This window comes from Urocampus carinirostris, chromosome 3 (assembly GCF_059441175.1).
Source record: "Urocampus carinirostris isolate Australia breed hairy pipefish chromosome 3, RoL_Ucar_1.0, whole genome shotgun sequence".
Taxonomy (NCBI): domain Eukaryota; kingdom Metazoa; phylum Chordata; class Actinopteri; order Syngnathiformes; family Syngnathidae; genus Urocampus; species Urocampus carinirostris.
In genome coordinates, this window is record NC_142351.1 from 45,285,690 (window position 1) to 45,304,239 (window position 18,550).

At 38.8% G+C, this 18,550-nt stretch overlaps 1 protein-coding gene across 1 annotated transcript in view; it reads right to left on the reverse strand.

Annotated features, from left to right (window-relative positions):
• cntn3a.2 (contactin 3a, tandem duplicate 2) overlaps positions 1-18,550 on the reverse strand; it is a 140,892-nt gene that overhangs the window by 69,453 nt on the left and 52,889 nt on the right. The window contains exons 9-10 of the mRNA XM_088332033.1: positions 17,297-17,433; positions 10,867-10,996 (exon numbers count right to left, since the gene is read on the reverse strand). Of these exons, the coding sequence (XP_088188159.1) occupies positions 10,867-10,996; positions 17,297-17,433 (267 nt within the window). The remainder of the gene's footprint in view (positions 1-10,866; positions 10,997-17,296; positions 17,434-18,550) is intronic.

Here is an 18,550-nt window from a genome sequence, read left to right on the forward strand (position 1 = left end):
GGCTGGCAGTAGCAAAGTTACAAATTCCCTTCACTTTCTTTCAAGATATATGAAAAAACTTTTCTTTCTTTCATATCAACAATCAATGTTAATGTAAGTCTGTACTTGACCAGCACGCGTTTCTGATTGGTGGGCCAGTTCCTCACTTTATTCTGATTGGCTGCTGCACTCGGCTTTTCATTTGTCCCTTTTAAATGCATTGAAAAAAAACGAAGTCGCACTAATGCTTTAAAATATACTATGTACCAGGGGTTTCTAATGTTGTGCCCGCATGCACCAGGGTAGCCCTGAAGCACGGCTCAGGTGCCCGCAGATTTGTTCAGAAAAGAGCTCAAAAGGGTCATTGTGACTTTCTAGTTAAATACTTTTAGTGGTTGACTGAGTTGATTTATCCCCACTACAAATGATTAACCTTGTAATAGCATAGTAACAACATACTGTATTAATAACACAATGCATTATGTTAAAACTGTGTGTTGAACCGGGTGCCCCTTGTGATAATTAGTAACAAAAAATTAGATCTCAGCTTGACAAAGGTTAATGACCCTTGCTATATACCGTTTACTCTCTTTGTTCTGTTGAGATACAAAATAAAATCATCCTGTCAGTACCGGAACAGATGGTAGACCCAAACGCGTGACGTTTCACAACAGAGGTTTATTGGGATATCGAGGAAGTCAGGTGCGAGGAAACAAACGCCAGCGATCCAGTGATCGCTGGACAGGAGGAGCATGCAGCTCACGGGATCGGAGCGTAATCGGAATGCGGAAGTGATTCGCCAGGAAAGAAGATCGGCGCGTGGTCAGGGGCAAAAAAAGGTCTATAGCCGGAGCGGGAGATCAGAACCTGGTCGGTGGTCAAAAAACGGGTCGTTAGCCGGAGCAGGAGATTAGAGCGTGGTCAAATGGACAAAACGGATCGATAGCCGGAGACAAACAGGAAATAAGGAACAGACGAGTAGGAAACGGATCAAGACGGGAACGAAGGAAGCCAGAGTCAAAGTGCATGCCATGCGTGTGCAGAGGTTTGCTGACAGACTGACAAGGAGTGACTGGAGTACTGGGTATAAAAAGGAGGGGAATCAATCAGGCAACTAGCAGCAGCTGGCGCCAAACAAGCGGGCACAAATGAGTGCAATGAGTAATCATGACACATCCTGATCCAAATAAGTATCATATTTTTTTCTATAATAGAAAATGATCATCAGAAAATAAAAATATCCTTTTTGATTAAAATAATTTTATTTGTGCATCTATTTAACACAATATAATTGTGTGAATTTGACATCAGCTCAGAATTGATTTCAATCAATTTGATCAAAGCAAATCTTGTAGTCTTGATGAGATTTTAATTAAAGTAGACCTCGTTTGAGACAACATTGTTATTTTAATTACTGCAGTTCATATGAATTTAAGCTCAAAACCTTTTTTTTCCTCTTTGTATATCAGCCCTGTTGACACCAGGCTGCAAAGTTAGTTTAGAGGCAGTTGCAATGAAAGGCAGCAACACAAACTTCTTTATTTCAGCATCTAAACCAAAGGCATCCACTTGCGTGGGTGACATGTCAAACAACACACTCCTCAACAAAGCAGCTTACTCAAAGATGCATACATGATAAAAAAGGTGTGCGTTGGAGGGCGAAAACAGAAGCGTCTATGTTGCATATCGCTAGAAATCAAGCATCCGTGTACACAACGTAAAAGACAGAGAGCTGGAGGGGTCGTTGTTTTATTCTGAAAAGGCAAAATTTGTATATGGTTATCTTGATTCAGAGTCATTAGTTGGAGAAATAGTTTTTATATGCAAAGAGTTCTGAAAGCCTTGTAAAGCACTTAATAAATTACACTGGTGTGCCATCAGGGTTTGCAAGGCCTTCTCTCCTGGCCTAAAAATAGCTAAATAATGTGATATTATGAAAATAAAATTCCAAATTGTCTGTCAGCTTCTTTCATCGCTTTAACCCTGGTGGCACTGCTTTCAGATGTGTGCTTTCTTATTCAAGAATTTAACCACGTTAATCCGATTTAAGACATTACTTGTTGCCAGAGCTCAGAAATCTACCCAGAAGCCTTCAGAATCAGTCGTGCAGCATAAACTAAGTCAATATATCTGTTGGATTAGCCAATCAGATTTTAGGTTGGCAGAGCAGGTGCCTTCTTGCTGGCTTAGGGAAAAGTCAGCGGTTTCACAGACTACAATTAGCTAGGTATAAAAAGATGAAGAAAAATCTGCCCATGTTTATTGCTTCTGTTGTACGGACATTTTTAGCCTAAAATTGAAAAAAAGCTTATGCCAGAAATACTACAGAACAGGCCTCGACTTTCGACATTAGCTTCCATAGCGATGGAGAATAACTTTTTGATGGAATTGAACCGCACGGATAATTTGTATGACAGAGTAATATCGATATTCTTGAGGAAAAGAAGGAAGAAGGATGCTCTGCACAAGTAAAAATGATTTTTGGTGAGTAGAATGTGGCTTTATTCCTAAATAATCATGCAAATTTATGAGGTTGTTATCGATGCTTTTTATTTGAGTCACATCTGTAGCTGCAGTAAATGTTTAATGGCCATAGAATAGTAATTCAGGGTTAAATTGATTCAGACGTAGCACTACTGACGGCTTAAGTGTGAAATGCAGCTGCATTTACCAAACATCCGGTTACCCTCACTAGGGTCGTGGGGGTGCCAGAGCCCATGGGATAGAGATATCCGGGAGTGGTTGCCAGCCAATCACCGGGCACATATAGAGCTAAAACCAATCACACACACATTTATCTTGAGGGACAATTTGGAGTCCCCAATCAACCTGCCATGCCAGTTTTTTGGACCAAGTAGAGAAAACCGAAGAAAACCAACGCAGGCACAGGGAGATAATGCAGACTCAACACAAGAAGGCCGATAGTTGGCTTTGAACTTGGGACTTCCGAAATGTAAGGTGGATTTGTTGAACCAGGGATGTAAAACTAAGTTTGGCTTTGGGGCCGGATCCAGACTTTCTGTTCTGAGGCGGGCCGTATCAGGAAAAAAAACGTCAACTCCCAATTTTTAACTCTGTTTTGAGGCTTCATGTTAAGTGATTGATTAAAATTAAATTGTATTGAATTTTCTGTCTCATTTAATCTTTTTTTTTTCAAAAGTGAAAGGGGGTATTAAAAATAAAATATAACATTGCTTTTTGCAATTAGAATAGAAATACACATATTGATTTTTCAACCATGGATTTTTTTGTGCGTTAAATTGCTCAGTCCTATACAGAAGGCGTAAAAGATGTAATGAAGACCATAAAACAAGAAACAAACTTTGTGTAGGGCAGCGTCCTTCCAAGTACATCTGATTAATTAAATTTGAGATACACTTATAGAAAAAAAATGAGTAAAGGACCTGTGTTTTATGAGACAACCAGCACTCTTTGGTATAATTTGATTCAAAAAATTAAGGCAGGAATGTAAAGCAGGTTCTGTACATCTTTTAATGTCAAAATTCAAGCACTTTTTAAGGACTTTCAAAGCCAATTTTCCGATTTCTCCAGTACTGTTAAAAGAAAAAATCCGGCGTGAATCATGTATTTTGCAGAGCCACAAATATATCTTCGATTAACATGTAAAACATTTAATCTTGCGTGTACATTTATCAAGTAAATTGCGAATATATTAGTTTTTGTGAAAAATTTCTCTCTATTAGTGTTGGGGAAAAAATTATAATAATATGTAGCTTATATTTCCATTTTCAGGAAGTTCTTCCCATGACAATTCATCACTGGGAAACACTACCCTATTTTTTTGCATGGCCCATAATAAATGTCCATAATTAATACTTAATCCTTGCACTGATCCACATTTTATACTGTCGTGTTAAGGTGTGGCATGCATCGGCCCTTTTAGGCGCGACCCGTATGAGGAGATGACGCTTCATAGGACAACGCTCTACAAACTAATAAAAACTGCAGTTAAACACAAGGGAGGAAAAAATAAAAGCAAATCCACAAGAGAGCAGTGGCGGTGTCATTTTTAAGTCGACTGTTGAGAAACAAAGCAACAATGTCAAGAATTTACAAGCACTTCACTCAAATTTAATCAATTTTCAGTTCTTGAAATTCCAACATCTGAATTCAAGCATATTCGAGGATTTCAAGGTCCTGTACAAACCCTGGTGGTGAAGGTTTTCATTTCTCCTTGCTAGCCTCGGGGGTTTTGTATTGCATTTTACCGATAAAGGAGAGGAATGCATCCACATGTGGGTGGTTTAGTCCTTGTAAAAGTTCCTGTTTTTTTTTCCAAGTATTATGTGAGAGAGGTCAGTGTACGATTGAAAAGAATAATAAAATTAGGTATTTTAGAAAACGGATCAAGGTGACTACATTTATTTTGCCAAGATATGTTTTTAGAAAATTAACATTTTGAAGACTGACCGTTTTAGAGGATGAATAATGACTATTTAATTCAGGACGTCAAAAGACAAAAAGAATTGCATCTCAAGGCTGAATTAAAACACCCTTGTGCTATTCATTTGCATTATTTAGGCACATTTGTACAACTCTTGGTGCAACTCATTTTGGAGACATTTAAAATTGACACTAATGGCAAAAATAAACATTAGAGATATTAACCAGGGGGTGGCATGGCGGCTGTGTGCCCTGTGACTGGCTGATAACCAGTTCATGGTATCCCCTGCCCACTGCCCGAATATAGCTGGAATGGGCTCCAGCACCCTCGCGACCCTACTGAGGATAAGCGGTGCAGATGGATGGATGGATATTAACCAGGCACAACCCCAAGATGCTCCGTTTACTAATATGCAGCAAAGGGTTGCACGATTTTTCAGACGGGTATTGTAATTTCGATGCGATTTTCGATTTTAAAAGGAATTTGAATTTTCGGCGCTTGTTTTTTTTTTTGAGTACTTAACCCTCGGATGCATGACCTACCAGTTCATGCACTCTTTCATGAGTGTGCTCGATAATTGCTGGTAGTGAGGGGAAATAGAAATACTAATGGCATGATGTTATACACATGTTTTTAAGGAATACCTGGAATATTAAAGTAGTACAACTTTTTTATTTTTAAATATTTTGAAGAATAACAAACTCTAGGGTCATTCTTCATCCCACTTCTAAGGGTTAATGCCAGTGGCATACTTTAACCCGCTTGGGAGTTGTCAGATCACTGTTTAAAAAGGATAATGTATCTGTTCCATATGTCAGGTCTTTTTGGAATAAATATGTTCAATTGATTGCCTGGAAAAAGTCTGGTTGTTATCCAGTTGCTATTTACTTAGAAACGAAGTGAGAGAAATTTCATTCATTTACCCCACCAAAGTTCATATTGCAAAAATGTTCAACAAAAATATTGATGTTAAATGTACATTTTGCTCCGCTGATCCGAAACTGTAACACATTTATTTTGGCTCTGCCCTGAGGTGAAAAAGTTCTGGTCTGAAATCTGTCACTTTATTACAAATAAGATTGACAATGGGTTCCAATTATTTTGGAAATATATTGTACTTGGAAAACATGACTCAGAGACATGTAAGTTAAAGCCAAAGGAAACCTTTGTTGTCAATCCTATCATCATCATCATAGTGAGATTCTACATTCACTAGAACAAATTCACTCGTAGAAAAAAAATCCTTCACTGCCTTCCAATGGAAGTGAAAAAATACATGATATCCGTAAAACTTTCCCAGAACCAGAAGGCCATTAAAACAAATATTATTTGTAAACATTTTGACATTTTTATGTAACTTTCTGTTTCTCCCCTGGCATGTTTTAGTTTACTATTGTTTTTTATCTTTTTTTATGTATTGTTATTTTGGTTTGTTGTACTGTTTGAAAAAAAGACTGTTTACAGCAAAGATGTATCTGTATCAGGTCACCAGTCACTGGTCTTTTTAGTCTCCAAATAGCAATTTTTGGAAACGTGTAGACATACCCGTAGAAAATGTGCAGAATGCGAATGTTTAGTTTTACAGATTGTGATCAAATTTGACCTGGGACCAGGTACAGCTTCATGCATTTGTTCTGTTCGTCGTATACAAAATCATGCATTGACTTGCTCCCCCATATCTTTCATATTTAATTTCCCCCTATGTTACGGTTCGGAGCCTTCGCTCTGAAAACACTGGTCTACAAGTGATCCCAAGCCAAGAAGAGATCCGCAGGTTCGGGAGCGTTCTGGTGCTGTGGAATGCTCTTCCCCCTGAGATTCGATCTGCAACCTCAGTGTAAAAGTTTAAATCTAAGCTTAAAACACACTTAAATTCTATGGCATATGAAGAACCTATATTTTATGTTGATAATATGTGTATTATTTGCCCTCATGTAGGTTTTAGATGAGGGTATGGTGTCATAATAGTCAGTAGTTTGCAATAGTCTTTGATCTGTGCAGCCCTTTGAGACTCTTTGTGATTAAGGGCTATACAAATAAACAAATAGACTTGTCCCAGTTGTTTTCCAGCTAAAATGCCCATGCAACACTCAATTTGCATGGGATTGCCAAAATGGTAAATGGTCTGTATTTATATAGCGCTTTTCAAGTCAATGAAGACCGCCCAAAGCGCTTTACAATGTGCTTCACACTTACCCATTCACACACACACTCACGCATAGCGGCCATGCAAGGCGCCGACCTGCTTATTGGGGCCAAAAAAATAAAATGAAATAAAAAAAACTGGCAAAAATAAATGCATACCATTTCTGTGTGTTCCAAATTAAGATTGCTTATGTTAGTAGCACTTGCAGTATTTTTTTCAGTTGGGGACAAAACCTCAGAGTGTTACCTCCCAAAAGACTAAAAGTGTCCATATTCTCTCAACGTTTCAAGAACAGCATTATATTTACTCTGGGTATGTCATGGATTGGGATTTGAAGTGAATTTTACAGGATCATTCAGAGGTGAAATTTGAGTAAACAGCTCCCTCTTTCAGGGAGGTTTGTTAGGGTTTCCTTGAAAAACAAAAAACGCAGTGTTAAGCGATTACAAAATCACACTATGTCACATAGCAATGTTGTGATATCCTGCAGCCCCATTGCAAGCTATTGTGTATTTTAATACATAACTTATATTTGCCTAAGGACATGACAACAAATAATGTAGAATAATATGAAAAACATGTTTAAGATATATGTTGTGTTTTTAACAATGAACCTTATTTTTACTCTCTTTTTAAAGTGTGAGACTTAAGTATACAGTACTTGACTTGATTTCAAAATTAATACTTTCTCTTAAGTCTTGAAATATGAAACACATAGGAGCCAAAATTAAGTGCGCCATTTATTGTTATTCTCGTTTTATCCATAAGATGGTGCCCGTAGTTTGTAGGTCAAGGGTCTCCGACGTGGTGACCGGATCTGTTCTGAATTTAGCTCACCAGTCCTGGGCGATTGTGATTTCTAGTGAAATGATTCTTTTCGTGGTTGAGTGAGTCAATTTAACCCTACTTACAATAATTAACCTGGTAATAACATAGTGACAACATTATAATTTGTTATTTTAGGAATGCACATCAAATTGGGTGCCGTCTGCGCTAATTGGTAACATAAAGTAGCTCTCAGTTTAAAAATGTTGGAGACCCCTGTTGTATGTGTATAAAGATAGGAGATCTTGTGGTGCCAGACAGGTATCTGACCAGCAAGGGTAAAGGGTTTTGACCGCTACCCTATGCTACACTAACGTGGAAGTTTTGGTTTGGGGAATGGGGGCTTGATGAGTACAGGAGAATAAAATCGTGCTTGTTCCTACAGGTTTTTTTTAAATTTATATTTGTTAGTGTAGTTTGAAAGGTGAAAGTAAGAAAAAGCCTGCTTCTCATGGAGTCCAAACGGCAACCTAAATACCAAGAACAATAAAAAAACGAAGAAATGCACGTACTTGCACACGCATCATGAAGGAGCTCACTGAGCCTGCAACGGTGAAACAAACCCAGAGATTGCGGCAAAGATTTACAAAGTTCTAATTTCTGTACAGTTCCTTTGAGCATTATGAGACTGATTTTTATTTCATAGAGTTTTTTGGGGGCAGCATGGCGGCGCAGTGGTTAGCGCTTGTGCGGCACAGTTCATGTCATGGGAACCTGTCGTGGGTTCAAATCCAGCTCCAGACTTCCTGTGCGGAGTTTGTATGTTCTCCCCGTGCTTGCGTGGGTTTCCTCCGGGCACTCCGGTTTCCTCCCACATTCCAAAAACATGCATTTCAGGTGGATTGGCCGGTCTAAAATGTCCCTAGGTGTGAATGAGCGAGCGAGTGAGTTGTCTGTCCCCGTGTGCCCTGCGATTGGCTGGCAACCAGTTCAGGGTGTCCCCTGCCCACTGCCTGGAGATGGCTGGGATGGGCTCCAGCCCCCCCGCGACCCTAATGAGGATAAGCGGTACGGCTAATGAGATGAGATGAGAGTTTTTTGGGGGATCCTGAGTTAATTGCAATTGGCCAACCCTGCTCTCCTCAATCTTGTTTTAAACTTGATACATTTGCTACAAAAGTACAAATGAAAGTTTTAGAAAATGGAAAAGCAAATTAGTTTGCTTTACAATATTTCTTATTGAAATAGTCGTGGTTGGATGAAGTTTCAGCGATTCGCGATTCTATCGTAAACAAATCTGAATTAATACACATCGAAATTTTGATTCTTAAATATGTCAAATACCATAAAAACGATGGTTATAAGTGGAACCTAGAGGCAAGATTCCGTCTATACACTGATTTTTTTAAGCAGGCTTACGCGGGACGGACAAAACAAAAATCTTTTAATTCAAACGCATTTGTGTCGAAGCAGTTCACCCTCTGCAAAGTTTAATGCGGAACACAAGAAAAAGTCGACATTACTGGTATATGCCAGCTGTGTCACATTAAAATAGAAACCCCTGAGAGAAGTTCGAGTGACGGGTGGCCGGACTGTATTTGCTGCATCGCCGGCTACCATTTATAAACCAGAAATCTGCCATCTTTGTCAGAACGGCTGAGCTCCGGTAGGTGATACAAACTGACGTTTATTTTTACTTAAAATAGAAATAAAGGATGATTTTGCTTAATTCTTTGTAAATAACCTACACTTGTGTTTGACACTCACCCTTAAATTTTAGTAATTGCTTTCATTTTTTCTCAGCTCTAGCTAAGCATTGTAAGTGACATACGTTGCTTATACATGCGGCAATGATTAAATTAATTCATCAACAATGTAAACTATGAACAGAATTTCAACATTAAGATTACAATGTATTTAAAAGTCCGATTCATCGCCAGATACAGTTGTTTCCCTCGTCGTGCTTGAATTTGCCTTTATTTTTACTTTACAGGGTGCCTTTATGTTTTCTCTATTCTCTAACTAGTACTCCGAAAAAGAATAGTGTGATAATGAGTTAAAATCCAACGCCTTTTCATGTTAGCTACATCACTGGTGGCCTAGTGGTTAGGATTCAGCACTCTTACTGCCGCAACCCAGTTTCCATTCCTGTTCCATCCAAGGTCGTGGCCAGCAATATTTTTCAACTGCTTAATCAGTGCACGAATATGCTAATATGCCACCGTAAAACCCCGTGTAAAGCACGTGTATAAAGCGCATTGTAGACGAAGAAATACGATATTTAAAGACTACTATGATCGCACCCAACCGGTTATTGTCTGTGGACGTCTCAAATAAATCATTTTTTCTTACTATAATTACGCTTCCTTAGAAACCGATGATTTGCTTTCACATTTGAAATACAAATAAATAAGAAACTGGTGTTTTTGCGGAAGTCTGAACACCAATCAATTTCATTCTATAATAGACATGACATATAAGGGTGACATTAACAGACTTGGGAAAATAATTTCATAGAAAAAATAGAAATATAAAGCAATAATACAAATATTGAAGCTTTGGGTACTTACCATATTTATTTGTGCATAACATACAAAAAATAGTTAGATCGCGTTTTTCAGCCACTTTCTACCACGAATGTAGCCTAACTCTTGCTTTATTTATCTTTATAAAGCATATCATTTTATTAAATATTCATTTTTTAGTACAAAACAATAAAGGTTACTTATACAAGCCTGTAACATAGTTATATTAACTTTAATCAAACATTCCATTCAAAATATAGCACTGAAGCAACTTACAAACAAATTCCACTTATGAACGATCGTCCAAAACGTATCTCGTTTGGAAGTAGGGGAGCGTCTGTATATGAATTGATACAATTGTTCGCTATCTTGCAACGAAGGGTGCTCCCAGAAAACAAGAACCTAGTGAAATGCTGAGCAAAAGTAAAATCAAGCATAAAAATGGTGCGGTTTGGTAACTTGAGGTCTGCGTAATTTCTATTTAGTTTGTATTTCTCCTTGTGTTTTATAGCACTCTTTTTCACACACGACACAATAAAGTAGTCGTACGGACTTAAAATTGTGTTTGTGTGTTTTTTTTCTGGGATTTTATTTTGCATCTACTGCAAGGGAAATTATATACATAACGTTGGGGAAGAAACGTTAAAATAAATAATTCATAATCGTTTTACGGCCCCCTCATTCATGATGACCAAATCGTGAAGTTTCAAAAGATTCCTCCCGTAGGGTTAATACACTAAAATTGATTGAGTTCCACTTGGACAATGGACCACTGCGTTAAAAAGAAAGTAGATTGCTATCTCTTTAGGGTCCTTCTATTAAACTATTAGTGTCGCACATCAAACAATCATTTTGGCATTTGAGTTTTCAATTGGCAGGTAAACAAGAGAAAATATATATAAAATGTGTTTGACCTCCACCAATCATCTCGACTGACCCCATTGTCGGCCGAGCCAGACAACCTTTCAGAATGTCAGTAAAACGACCTTTAAATTTTTGCCGCAAAAATGATTTGATAATTTAAGAGAGAGATAAATGCCACGTACCTAAAACCATTAGTTCAGCAGCAAAATATATAACGCTGTGCTCGTTCTCGGCCACACATTGGTACATCCCGGCGTCGGAGAGTGTCAGCACCGACACGGAGAGAGAGCCGTCTTTGACCAGGATTCTGTCCTGTAATAGATGGGAAAATAGTAGTTATTGCCCGATACTTTTTAACACCCATGCACAGTGCTAGCGTTCAACTGAACTATAAACATAATAATATAAACACACTTCTATCATGGGATGACAGAGTCAACCCATTTTTATGTGAATCGTTTTCAAATTTTAGGAATATTTTTGATTCTAGATTTTATTTATTGGTCCCTTGAGGGAAATCCACTTCCACCGGCATTATATTACAAAAACAGAAGAGTGACAAACTTATATGACAGTGGGACAATGAGGGCACACTGATTGGATGGGTCAGTGCGGCCTGTTGTTTAGAAAAGTCATAGTGGCCATCAGGCTTTTCCCAGGGTGGGCCCAACATGAATAGTTGCCCTTTCTTCCTATCAAAAGAGCTCAAGTTCCTTAAGGGTTGTTAGTGATTTTTCTTGCAGATCTTTCCACAAATGTTCTACAGTACTGAGGGTTGAACTTTGACTCAGCCATTCTCACACCTTTAAATTGTTAGGTTAAAACCATTCCATTGTAGATTTTCCTTCCATCCATTATCTGCACCGCTTATTCTCGGTAGGGTCGCGGGGGTACTGGAGCCCATCTCAGCTGTCTTCGGGCAGTGGGCAGGGGACACCCCAAACTGGTTGCCAGCCAATCGCAGTAGATTTTCCTTTATGTTAAAGGTTGTTGTCCTGTTGTAAGGCGAACCTGTGCCTCAGACTCCAACAGATCTTCTGCCAGAATGACCCTGTAGTATCTGGCTTTATACATATTTCCATCAACACTAAAATCTTCCCAAACCCTGCTGCAGAAAACCACAATGTTTAATAATGGGGATGGTATTTTAAGGGTTACGTGCAGTGTTACTCTTATGCTAAAAATAATGCATTGCATGAAGCCCAAAAGATTCAATTTTGGTCTTATCTTGTTTCACATGGGTTTTTTTTTTGTCTCCCATGTGGCTTTTTGCAAAGGTCAAATGGGCCTTTATACGTTATTGTTCCTAAAAATGTTTTTTTGCCTCTCCGTCATACAGGGCAGTATCATGCAGAGTGCGACTAATACTTGTCTAGTGCACAGATTGCCCCACTTCAGCTGTGTATGCCTGCAGGTCATCAGGTGATCATGGAACTTTTAGTTGCTTCTTGTTTGGGCCGAAAGATTAAGGGAATGGCCAGGTTTTGGTGAGTTTGCAGTTGTTTTATGCTCTCTCCATTTTGATATTACTGATCACACAATTCTCCAGGAGATGCGTAATGTAGCAAAATCTTCTTGCATCCCGTCATGCTTTGAACTTTCTGACAACTTAACAGGGATCTTCTGGAGTCAGTTGGCTAAGCTGAGAGAACACGGGACCAATATTTTTGCAACACCTAGTTTTCATTTGTTTTGCTGTAAATATAATATGGTTGGTTGGTTGGATCACTTACTCTCTAGGGATCAAATGGGAATTGGACTGGGCATGGATCAATGCTGAATTAACAAAAAAGATTGACTCAATCCATATAGAAAACTTATGTGTCTTACAAATGGAGTTTGTGGTCCCCCTGTAAATACCCAAACCCAAAAGAGCTATAACACACATCTAACTAATTAATAAAAATACATTCAAATAGAAATTTGACATAAAATGACAGTAGTAAGACAAATAAGATGACACTAACAAAATAAAATGTGAGTGTAAAATAAGCAGTTTCAATGCGCACAAAAATGCGTCTAATCAAGGAATCAACTCCTTGCCCTGAAAAACTCTCGTGCAGGTGTGATGAAGGGGCCTATTGCGGAAGAAGAGCCGGAGCTAGCTAAGCGGCTGGCGGCGTTATAAGTCTTCGGTACCATCCGTAATCGTGGTAAATGCGAACTCACGACCAAATAAGATCATCGAGTGCTGGTGGAAAACATCGAAGCGCACAGGGAGCGCAGTTGCTGTGTTTTGCGGAAACGTGGCTCATGTTTAGCATTCCGGACGCTAACGTGTAGCCACCTGGAGCTACCCGGAGCTATCCGGCTTCAACGCCGCTAAACAGAGACACGAAAGCCGGGGGGAATCGGAGAGGAGGCGGACTTGCTAACACGAGTTGGTGTATCCCTGGATTTTCACAAAGAAAAGATTTCCATTTGCCGCAGGGATGTCGAACTTTTGGACTAGCGTGACGTCATCCACTCCGCTACAAGCACCCCTAGGGCATCATGTTAATCTGTTAATAAACAACGGGGTAGACTGCTGGAAGTGTGAATTTCCCTACGGGGATGAATAAAGTTTCTATCTATCCATCCATCCCTCCCTCCCTCCCTCCCTCCCTCCCTCCCTCCCTCTCTCTCTCTCTCTCTCTCTCTCTCTCTCTCTCTCTCTCCCTCCCTCTCTCTCCCTCCCTCTCCCTCCCTCCCTCTCTCTCTCTCTCTCTCTCTCTCTCTCTCTCTCTCTATCTATCTATCTATCTATCTATCCCTGGAGGAAATCTCCAGTTGGTAAGGTGTGTTTATTGTGGCGGGGGACAACACAAGTGAGGCGACAAAACGTTTTAGCATCTGGGAATACTTGTAGCCTCGATTTCTTTCCTCGAATTTCTCGTCAATTGAGTAGCTCGTTTGTAGAGGGGCCAAGGTATCTGATATTTAAGTTTATATATTCACAAATAATGTTGTGCTGGTATCACTCCAGCTCTTTCAATCTCAAACAGTACAGAAAGAATCCTAAATGGAGCAAATGTTTCGTAAACTAAAAATGTTTTATTAAAAGAATAATCAATTCATTATCGATTTGGTGTGAAAAGGATTTTTTGTGTAAGAACATGCTTCAAAAACATAAAACAAGTGTACACAATGTCTATTCAAAGAAATTCAATAAATACATAAATAAAGAAGGATTGGAAGCGGACGCGGATCCGGATATTTCTGCAAACATTTGAAAAGGAAGGATGCCCATGAAAGGAAAATCAATTTTTATTGACATTACCTGTTGTGCTATTGATCACGACAGTGAGATTTTGTTTATAAAACCCTAAATCATTTTGCTTGTTTGGAAGTCATTTAATTTCCTTGCCTAGGGCATGAAGTTACTCAGATATGACGTACTTTATGAAATATTGAGCGTTTTGGCAAAACCCAAATGCCTCACAAAAGCATATATCAAGAGCAGAGGTAACATTTCCGTGAGTCCCCTCGAAGGTGTGACATGATTGGCCAAAGAAGAGCATTTCCATGAATATTCCTTTGAGGCTAAATGATATCCAAATATGTATCCCCATAGTCAATATCACAATACAACATCGTACGATAATTATTACAATATTTTGGGTAAAGTGTTAACAGGGTTTTTACACCTTTTTCATGACCAGATTAAGGCACTTTTTAAGTACTTTCAAAGCCAACTTTCCAATTTCTCTAGTGGCATCTTGGTCTCTTCAGCTGTCTTCTTCGGGGCAATGCATAGGGGGTGATGACGCTTCACATGACAACCCCATACAAACGAATGCCAGCTGCCGTTAGTCAGGAGAGAAGAAGAAATGCAATGGCAGAGTCAAGCCACCAGAGCAGGCGTGTTGATGTAATTTTTAAACAGGCTTGATATATATTTTTGTTCATTTAATAAGTGGTCTTTCAAGCAGACTGCCGGGAAACATGAGAGGAATTTCAAACATTTACAAGCACTTCACCCAAAATTTAAGCAAATCTTGAATACCCAATATTAAAATTCAAGCATTTTCAAGGATGTTCAAACAATTTTTAAAATAAAGAACTCACAATATTAGACAAACTATCATGTTAAATCAAATCAAAATTTCTAAAATGTATTCCCTGTTTTTACTGGTAACTAAACGATACCTGTTTTTTTCTACTTAGGTTAATAACTGATTAACGGTGCTGTGGAATGCTCTTCCCCCTGAGATTTGATCTGCAACCTCAGTGCAAATGTTTAAATCTAAACTTAAATCACACTTCTATTCTACGGCATATGAATAACCTATATTTTATGTTGACAATAACTGTGTATTATTTGCCCTCATGTAGGTTTTAGATCAGGGGATGTTGTCATAATAGTCTGTGGTTTGCAATAATCTTTGGTCTGTGCAGCCCTTTGAGACTCTTTGTGATTAAGGGCTATACAAATTAACATGACTTGACTTGACGGTTAATCATGCATCTGGAGACCGATACCTAAAATTAACAAGCCGAACTAGTTTACAATCAGAAAAGTATAAGGCTTTTTAAAAAAATAGCATATAAGAGACTATAGCTTGACTTTCTCAATCAATAGATTAAACAATTCTTACTTTGATTGACGTTGATGAGAAATAGTTATCGAGCACCATTTTCCCGAAACAGCTATCGCAGAAAGATATGATCATGGGGGGGGGAGTGGTTGGGGGTGTTTGTTCATTGTGTAAAAATACTCCTAAACAAGCACTCTGATCTACTACACATAGCTGAAACAAATAATAAATCTCAATTGGTGTTTGTTTGGATGTGACTTATAGGCTCTGAAACAGCTAAACCGATTTGTCCTAGTTGTAATGTAGGCGTCCGCTAGGTTTCACGTCACTCCCTATAAATACCCAAAAACTCGATATACAGTATATCTGTTTTCGTGTGGTCTGTTTTTGTGGGTTCTCTAACGCCGTGTGGTGGCCAAATAGGGTACAGCAGCTCCGGACCAGCAACCATACCAAGAAGCCGAATCCAATCTTCTATCGGTCCGGTTTGGATTGAATATATCACTCGTTCTCATGAGGTTGCATAATAATAGGTCTGTGGATTATTTGCTTTGTTAAATAAGGAATAAGTATACAAATGTTGCATCGAGAGGAAAGAATGTTTGAACAGTTACGGTTGTGGAGGTCTTATAGAGGTGCATATGATGCAAATTTATGGCAGCGATGACTTGCCAAACAATAAAATAAGTACACTATTTTGTAAATGTCTAGACCAAAAAAGTAACACATTGTGTCACGATTAGGGCGCTTATTTTCTATCTTTGCAGAAACTGTCAATCTTAATCAATAAGCGCAGCCAAGCTGTCAATTAGATCTACGTTCACGCACAATCTCACGCACGAGTGCTACAGTAAACAATACCAAACTCACTGTACTTAATAAAGTTTAGAAGCCCGTATAATCACGATACTGATTACATATCCTGAGCAATGCGACTGCTGCTGGGACAGCTCTCGAGGGCTTTGTGCATATTACATTGAGGTAGAGGAGACACAACCATGTTGTGCTACTAATTCTATAGAGCATTCGAATATCATATAAAGAGGAAAATAAATGCTTAGAATCTTTTTCACAAGTAGTGTCGGCTGATTTCATATTATAACGGGGCTTCAAGATACAATTATCGTTTATTTTTTTCTGTTAGGCGATAAATGTGACGTCATATATCGCCATTAGCTACCTACCTGATCATTATTGTGCATCCCAAGTGACAATTAAATAGGCTGAGTTTAATTGTGTTAGTGAAACCAAATATTATGGTCAATGTAATGTAATCCCTCTCTATTTTGTGTTTCGTATATTCCAGAGCATATTCCATACATTGCAGGTATTAATAGTGTATTGTCACATATTTCAATGTCTCAACATTGTCTTTGTCGTTCTTTCCGAGCTGTTTATGCAGCCATTTGACAATTTACAATCTTACAATGGAATGCTATCACACCTTTAGCTGCGCTGCAACCATGAGTTGCTGCTACCTGTATAGACATTAATTTAACTCCCCCTAATCATGCTATCTTGTCCACTTAGATTCTGAGTCTGTTTCCAATGAGCTAATTTAAGGTTTGTTGATCCTGCAAATACAGTAAGCGACATCCAGTCGAATGATAAAACACGCCAACTAGAAATAAATACTCTTATCAGACGTGCTGAGGTCAATCTCATTATAAGAGAGCCTACGGTTAGGCTTGCATGAGTAGATCTCTGCAACATTAAAGACAATCTAGCTAAAAGCGGGTGTTTCTCGCATAGCAGCAAGGTGTATTTTCAACTAGATTAAGCTCACAGTCCCTTAATCAGGCGAGACTTAAATATGCTGCATTAATAATGAAGAGCTGCGAACGAATCCATTCACATGAAATGGAGCGACCTCCCCGGGGACCGAGCCGCTTCATTCGCCCTGATCCGCAGAGGCAGACGGGGAACCATGTCTCAACCCTCGCTGACATGTTTACAATCTCCATCCATCGCACACTGATACATACTTGGAAAAACCAATGAGTTTGACGGCGGCATGAAGGGGGAAAAGAATTCAAAAGGATGAGTAGAAGGGGGAAGATTAAGCCTTGAGAATGAGACTGGTGAAGGCATTTACCCTGGAGAGCAGCGGCTGGCCATTTTTCAGCCACGTGTGAATAGGTTTAGGCTTGCCGCTGGCCCTGCACTCCCAGTTCAAATTCTCCTCTATTGCAAGGGCTGTGTCCTTCATGGTCTGAATCCACTGAGGCTTGGCTGAGGGAACACAAATACAAGGCCTAAATATACAAAATGGTGTCACCGAGTTGAAAAAACGGTTCCAGAGCAAGCTCTACTAGCGCGGTATCGATTTTTTGTTTATCCTTTTGGACAAAACAATCAAAAAGCACAGTTTGCTCTTTCCCAATCCCATCAAGTGCAATTTTATTTGTCTCTAAAATTCAGAAGCAATTCTGTGCCCCCTTATAAAAAAGAAAACCCTGCAGGGAGGGTTTTCTGCAAAGATTGCGATGTTTAGTTCAACACCCAAACAGTAAAATAATAACAACACATTTTAGTAGTGCACTCATTAAGTTACCAAAATAAAATTCACAACTATATTTCATTTGGACCGAGATTATTACATTACTATCCGCCACACCTAAATTCATATTATTTCCAATGATTTGACAAAATGTATTCATCCACATGAAACTGAACATCGTGAAAAAAATGATGTTTGATTTAAAAGAGATGTATGGAATTTGGAACGTTTTTACTCACATTCGCCACCTCTGGCTTGTGCCCTGAGGCAAGTATAAGGACGTGCATTTCTTAGACGTGCCCAAATAATTTCTTCTTTTTCAATCTTTCTTAGGGTTTGTGTTGGTAATTGGACTGTACTTGAAACGTTCCTAACTTTTACCATTTTTTTAATACACTAACAAAAAACTGCGGTTCTGAGCATACAGTCACTCTCCAAACCCCCCACTGGACTTTCCTTACTTCCACCATTTTCAAGCAATTAGGTGTGGCGGAAAATAAAATATGAGGGCTTTTTGCCAAATGCAAAATATTTAACTTTTTTAAGGACACCGCAAACGATGCATTGCACCTTGAATTTTTCCCTTAGAAAGTGGAGCTAAAATGTTCAGGTTTTAGTTATTTGTTTGTAAAATTATACTGTATTAGAGTCGGTGGTCTTGAGTAAAACTGGGACCAGATTGGTGAAAATCTAATCATGATTTGACTTTTTCTTATGTCACATGCCCCCTTTATTGTACTTTTAGAATGATAGATTGAATGATGAAAAGTCAATATCGATGCTAACTGATGAGGCAAATCTCAATTCATAAAATCGTTAAATTTGAATGTATTTACCCTTTGTTGCATT